Source organism: Dreissena polymorpha, chromosome 9 (assembly GCF_020536995.1).
Source record: "Dreissena polymorpha isolate Duluth1 chromosome 9, UMN_Dpol_1.0, whole genome shotgun sequence".
Lineage (NCBI taxonomy): Eukaryota > Metazoa > Mollusca > Bivalvia > Myida > Dreissenidae > Dreissena > Dreissena polymorpha.
The window spans coordinates 75,617,202-75,624,701 of NC_068363.1; the positions used below are offsets into that span (position 1 = coordinate 75,617,202).

The 7,500-nt window shown below is 34.1% G+C and overlaps 2 protein-coding genes and 1 long non-coding RNA gene across 5 annotated transcripts in view; 2 read left to right on the top strand and 1 right to left on the bottom strand.

Annotated features, from left to right (window-relative positions):
* Positions 1 to 2,599, top strand: part of LOC127846179 (glutamic acid-rich protein-like) — a 7,343-nt gene extending 4,744 nt beyond the window's left edge. The window contains exons 2-3 of the mRNA XM_052377356.1: positions 1,889 to 2,397; positions 2,590 to 2,599. Coding sequence (XP_052233316.1) covers positions 1,889 to 2,397; positions 2,590 to 2,599 — 519 coding nt within the window. The remainder of the gene's footprint in view (positions 1 to 1,888; positions 2,398 to 2,589) is intronic.
* Positions 1 to 7,500, bottom strand: part of LOC127845407 (integrin beta-like protein 1) — a 282,221-nt gene that overhangs the window by 13,153 nt on the left and 261,568 nt on the right. The window lies entirely within an intron of this gene.
* LOC127845408 (uncharacterized) overlaps positions 2,738 to 7,500 on the top strand; it is a 73,755-nt gene continuing 68,992 nt past the window's right edge. Inside the window, exon 1 of the long non-coding RNA XR_008033207.1 lies at positions 2,738 to 3,025. This is a non-coding gene — a long non-coding RNA (uncharacterized LOC127845408). The remainder of the gene's footprint in view (positions 3,026 to 7,500) is intronic.

The following is a 7,500-nucleotide window of genomic DNA, read 5'->3' on the forward strand; positions in this document are numbered from 1 at the left end:
ATTACATTTTACTTATATAACTATATATATATATATATATTGCTAAATCTCTTTATAATGCATGGCGTCATAATAAATGCTAGTTATGATATTTTAGAAGAAAAAGGGAAGACAAAACAAGAAATATCTTTAAAAAGATATACGGCGTTGATGTTGTAATGTTTGCGACCAGTGAAAGCAGATGGAATGAAGCGACCATGTATTTTAATGAAGGTAGTGAGTGATAATAAGATAATATATTTTACTGTAATAACAAATAAGAAATGAAGAACAAGAAGAGGTGAAATTGTATGTTTTATTGTCAATAAGTATTGTAATGACTAGGTTTTCATAATTGAACGAGTATTACATTAGTTTCAATAGGAAAAGAAAACATATTCGCCACTGAAATACTATGAACATAATGTTGGAATGAAATTAAAGATAATGTGTTATAATGTGTAAAGATGTTAGTAGAATGTAAACATAAAATACTCAATATTGCAAGAATCATAGTGATATGAATTTTTTGCAGAAAGACAGAACTTTATATAAAAAAGGAACAAAACATAGTACAAAGAAACAGTTTACACTAATAAACGCAAATATGGATTAGAATATATCAAAGACAGATATATTTCCAACACCTATATATTTCCTTAGTATCGGGGGCTACCGCCCCCAAACCCCCGCTTTGTCGATAGTGGTAAACAACTGCGTACCGGTAAAGTGCAATCTAGCCTGTTTTGTAGTGTTTAGTGTGACCGCTACGGCATGTAAACAATAGCTTCTTTTAATTGTAGAAACAAGTGATTAATGCTATACTGCTTCATGAACTAAGGAGAAACGTTTTGATGTAATGTTTAGAGGATATTTTGTATCATGACAACTTTTAATTTATTGTAATTAACATGTAATTTACAATATATTCATATTTCAGTTCAAATGATAGGCATCCAATGTTTACGGTGATTTTTGTATTATTAGCCAATGCACAATTATGATTTATTCATTCGGGACCTATCATAAATGAAGGTCATCTAAGGTCAAAAGGGACGTTAAACAGCTGTGCCGAAAAAGTTCTATGTAGCAATTTACGGTGTTCGAAATAGCGGTTATGGACTGTATTCAAATTTAACAAAGTTTATCTTTGTTTACACACAACTGCTCTAAGTTCACAGTGTGCGCAAATATCCAACATTGTGGAATAGATTCACGTGTTTTTAAACGAAGGTTATCTCGGTTAAATGCAAGACAATTTTAAGCCAAAGCGTGTGTGGGGTATAAAAATGATAATGTGCTAATTTAATATAAAAAGCTGACTTGATAATATTTAATAATTATATTTATATTATCGGTGTTGCATCGAAAAGCACAAAATATGATTATTTGCGCTTTAATTCTTCAATTGTGGATTTTCTTTTTAATAAATGCGATATCGGTTCAGGCAAAACCTGCCGTTTGTGATGAGAGGAAATGCTATGCGACGACTGGGGAGGTCTGCAACGGAAGAGGGGTCTGTGAGTGTGGCCTTTGCGCATGTGAGACCGGATATTTGGGCCCCACGTGCGATACATGCGTCACGTGCACGAGTTCGTGTGAAAAATTCAAAGATTGTGTGAGTTGCAAAATATTTGGAACTGGGAAGATCGATGGTACCGAATGTTCAACCAGATGTGACAAGATCGCAAACTACCTGCCTGTCGATATAAATGGCTTTGATAATGTTGAAGATGGTCTAATTAAGTGCAATTACGTCAATAACAAGTTTTGCGTCGAGTCGTTTAAATTGGGCGTAATAACTGGTGGAAACCGCCGCAATGTCTTTGTACGCAAAGATGTGGACTGTTCTAAACAACCAGCAGATGTAACTATTGTGCTAGACCCACCTCAGCGTTCATATGCCCAGATCATACGTCACACCAAAGAAGACACTGGTGACCCTAAAGATCATGATGCCGAAGGCATAATTGACATGTTTAGCGAAAGCGAAAATAATAAAGTTTACGACGATGGTGACATTTCAAGTGAAACTGAAGAAACTGATGAAAATGGAGGCATTGAAGATGATGATGATTATGAAGAAGATTATGATGATTATTTTGAAGATGATGAAGACGACGATGATGATGATGATTATTATGAAAATAATGATGGTGAAGATTCTGAGGATTCAAGTGAAACCAACGAAGCGAATGAGGGTGATGTTGAAATGGGAACATTAGAACAAAAAGATCAAAAGGAAGAAGACGTAATTAAATTGAATCCCTCTATAGTAAACGGACGCGTCGATGATGTTCACATTGCAAAAATTGCAAACGTTACAAAAGATACCGAAGATGAACTAGTGGAAACTGTACTGTTGCAGGGTGTACCTGTTGAATCAAACGAGGCGTCGTCCACGGGCTACAACACAGCGTCAACATTGATAGCTACATTTAGTGTTATTTTTGTAATAGTGTTCGTTTGCATTGGTTGCGTGTATGCTAATTACTGGTATAAAAACAACAGACGGCCAATTAAAAACCGTTTATTTTTAAATGCATGAACGGACAAGACAAAGTGATGGCTTTAGGATTGACTGAACTTATGACTGAACTCATGCCGTAGAACCATTTGAGTCGCGTTCTGAGAAAACTGGGCATAATGCATGTGCGTAAAGTGTCGTCCCAGATTAGCCGGTGCAGTCCGCACAGGCTAATCAGGGACAACTTTTTCCGCCTTAACTGTATTTTCGTTGAAAAATACCATAAAAGCGGAAAGTGTCGCCCCTGATTAACCTGTGCGGACTGCACAGGCTAATCTGGGACGACACTTAACGCACATGCATTTTGCCCAATTTTCACAGAACAAGACACATATTAATCAAATGTATTGTATACATGTAATTCAAATGTTATCCCTCGTATCCGGACAATGATACTAATATTTAAAAAGACGAACGAGAAAACGTAAAATGTATTGTCTATACATGAAACAACGACACGATTTTGGCAATATTTGTTTAAGAAACTTGTAAATTAAAACTTCATTTTCGTAAACCGAGGTATATCTCAATGTGATAGCTTTGTCTCTAAAATAGAACGCTATGTGGTCAATATATACGATATGACGCTAGTCGATTACCCCATTTATGCCTAGCGTCCTGAAAAAAGGACATTGCAAACAGCGTAGACCCAGATGAGACGCCGCATGATGCGGCGTCTCATCTGGGTCTGCGCTGTTTGCTTAAATGAATTTCTTTATGAAATATTCTAAATATAGACATAAATATACTTGACAGCCCTAATTTTGGAAACAAATTGATCCAATTTAGAAGGATGGGAGAGTCCCCTGGGCATAAATGGGTTAACCCAGGAGCATGTACCAGTTTAGTGACATGCGTTATCAGAATAATATACAACAGGGCACAATTCAGTATATAATTGCACTCATAACAATTAAAACCAACACATTCGTTGGAGCGTTGATTCAATAAATGACCGTTACATCAAATAATGTTCTTATTGTAATTGTTTTATTTTTAACATCCAAGACGTTTAGAGTTTCACGAACATTTAAATAAGACATAAATCTGACAATGTATTACAGATTGTCTAATAACAGGGTGCAGGATCAACGGGGTTCACGGATAATTACGCACGGGCTGGACAGAGTGAAAACACACCGTTAAAAACTTTATTTTTGCAAATATCTCAATTTATTGAAATATGTTTGCAAAAATCTGTAGTACATAAAAGACAGGTTTTTTTTTTCAATTTGCGCCGACATATAAAGTTTTACGAATACATTATTGAATACGTCTGAAATCGGTGCCATATTTCACGTTGCATGCAGCATAACCGCGTATATGAATGTTGTGACCATTGATTTTTTGGCCAAGAACACAGGCTTATTAAAGGGACCTTTTCACAGATTTTGGCTTATTTTGAAGTTTGTCATCAAATGCTTTATATTAATAAATGTAAACATTGGATCTTAAAAGCTCCAGTAAAAAATCAAGAATACAATTTAAAAAAGGAAAAAAGTAGCTGGTACCAGGGCTCGAACCAGTGACCCCCGGAGTCCTGGAGTAAGTCTGAAGTAAAAACGTCTTCTTTTTTTCAATCAACCGCAAGGAAGCCCAAGAAACATTATTTATTTATTTTTTGTAATTTTGTAATTGTCCTTCCGAATACTTCGCCGAATACATCGGAATGCTCTTCGTAATAGTGATTCCGCGTACATAGCGGTCGGTGGCGGAATCAGAAAGTCAGCCTTGCGCCACACCAGCTCGGCGCAATGAAGGTAGTATCTTGTACTTGTTACTTATATATACAGACATATAGATGAAATATAGTCATACGCTGAGAAGTAATACCATTTTAGTATTTAAGTTTAAGAACAGACGCGCACGAAGTCTTGTCCTACCAATAGTATTGCGCTGAGAGGTATTACGTATCATTCAAATAAATTAAGACATTGGAGCATATTGTTTGTTTGATCAATGCCATTTTTTAAATTGACAGCAATACAATTAGCAATGGCACTTATTCAATCTCCTACTTTTAATTCCATCATAATACTTTTTATAAGAACTTGTATGTATTATAATTTTTATTACTTTTTCGTGTTTTTTTCTGTCAAGTACATATCCAGCTAGCTATTACGTATACTTTCTGAAAAAGTTAGTACATATTCAGTAATAATTTGGCAGGTGCGAATCTGTCGTTGTATCCACTAAGTTATCTTAACACGAAAATAATTTTTATCACACGTTATGCCCACTACTGACAACTATATATTCACTTACTGTTACTGAATAGCATGTACATGTATTTTATTTGATATTAAGTTATTATGAGATTTAAAAGATGCGTTGATTATTCATATCATTATAACTATGAGGATACATTATTTCTAGTCACTCGGTTAAACAAATTATCTGAAAACAAACCAAGATTCTAAGTTTGGGTCTTGCTACCCCAGCAATTTTGTGTAGTTTTTGAGTGTTCGAAGACTCAATTTAGAAGAGTAATACACGTTTCTAAGACCATTACCAATTACCGGGCCCCATTTTGAGGGAAAAAATATTTAAATCCCTATACAATTGGTATATTAAATTATGATTTATCACATTAATTCAGACCTATACTCATTCGTGCGTAAAAAAGATATTCCTTGGGAAAAGTGTAGGCCGCGGTCTATAAGAAGCTATGAACATGGCTACAATGTGTCAGTGGAACAAAAAGTTGTTAAGGTTCATGTAGAGGCTTCATTTTGAAAAATGTGGGACCCCAAGCATTGAACTCAAATTTGACTAAAGGAAGAGTGCCACATTGAAAATGTATACATATATGCTTTAAAGGATGTTTTTCCTTCAAACTGCTAACAATTTTGTACATCAACGTATCATACCATCCACAAAATCAATCAAAATACAAAGCGATTTTAACACTAAAATATACATTATTTTCAAAAATCTGAATCATGTTTATTCCACGTATTTCGGCGGAAAATTATATAACTAGTGAATAATATCGACATTGACGAGGGCAAGTTACGCTTAAATAGTAAAAAAAGTTTACATATCTAGAAATATCAAAACTCGAACACATGTCATTTCATCACCATGGGGTCAGCCATTTGTAAATTCAAAACATAGAAAGAAACATGCCAAAAACTAACTCATCGCCTAATTGACATTCCAAACGGTTGACGATGACAAATGCATTGGATTGTAATCTTTCCGTTGATGTTTGCAAACTGCACGATCAGACCTCATAAACACTCAAAAGAATAACTATGTAAGAAGCATTTCACCAATGTTTACAATTGTTGTCGAATCACCATACTTATATTATTGCGCATAAAATAGTACGCTTACAGACTGACAGAAAGATCGATACGTAACTCCGTTAAATTCATCACGGTATACTATTCTATTGATAATATATAATAACACATCGCTTTAACAATCTAAAAGGAGAAATAATTCTTTTAAACAAAGTTTTTAATAACGAAAGTGAAAACAACGGAAGTTAGATGGATATTATGTGAGATGCACTTCGGCTCCAGAAAAAACAATACAAATAAACTAAAAAAGACGTGTGGGGGACAATTTTCAGCTGGAAAATATTTGAAATAGGGTAAGTGATGATATCTCTACGTGGTCATTTCTGTTATTGAGTGCGATCTCTTGCTGATTAATGTTAATAGTTGTTTTACTAGTTGCGAACCAACTGTCAAAATATGTTTGTGTTTTCTCAGGTATGTGTATACACATACCCGGTTTTCTCACTACTGCACGTGGTTTCGACCGATTTGTTTTGCACGTTTTTCTACGGAGCACAGAAAGGGCCACGCTTTCAAAATGGGTAGAAGTAATCGAAATATAAAATCAATCGGTTTGCCAATTTCTTTATAATTCTTTACAATTTTATATGTCGTCTGCAATCTATTTCAATTTTAGATGGTTTAAATTTGCAATTTGGTTGAGAGGTAAATAACAAAATTGTTAAGCCTTTGAAGAAGAATTGTGACTCTTACTATCCACCATACCTGGATTTTTAAAAAGTAGTTACGTTTTAGTTATTTTTAGAACTTTGTTTAGGAAATTTATCCAAAATAGGCAGTTGAATAAAAACTCATTTGTTGTTTTATCGCAATAATTTTCTGTGAAATGTTGCTAACTTGACCTTGTATATGTATATAGCTTTGTATTTATTCAACTTAAGGTAGTGCATATCCTTCCTAACTTTAGATTGAGATTTTGTAAATTAGTGTAAAAATGTATTGGTTTTAAACCAAAATATGAATAAAGCACACAAATATTGAATGTCAAAAATGTGTTTATGTTATTCTATCCGTCTTTAGCTTTAAAATGATATATAGTTTGACCATATTGTACCACATTGAATGAAGAAAAACCAAAGCGAATTTTTAATGAATTTTATCCCCCCCATGAACCTTAAATGAACATGAAACTAAATGGTCCACACAACGGATGCCTTTATTGAGAAAGCTAGTAGATCTCACGAAGAGTCGATGTCGACCATTCAAATATTTTCCAATAAATAAGGGCATTACTATTATTGATAAATCCAGGGTGCAGGATCAAGTTACTTTGTGTGTTTCCCAATTAAACGTGAATGGATGTTAATACATCGGTAAGTGGTGCATTTTTCAAATAACTGTTCAAGACAATTTTTCTTAAGAATTTTAACTTCTGAATAAAAGACAGTTTTTATGCTGCTTATGGCATTGTGAAATGTATCAGAATTACTTTATTTATTAAGCCTTTGATCTTGTTAAACAATTCATTCTGCACGGTCATGTTTCACGCAACGTGAAATTTTCTTACCGATTTCAGACATATTCAAGGATTTATTTTTAAACCTTAAGATATCGGCATAAACTACAAGAAAAACTTTTATTTTGTAAAGATTGTTGCTGAAGCATTTCAATAACTTGAGATATTGAACAAATAAAGTGCTTAAAGGTGTGTTCACATTATTCCTGCCCGTATGTAAACCTATGAAA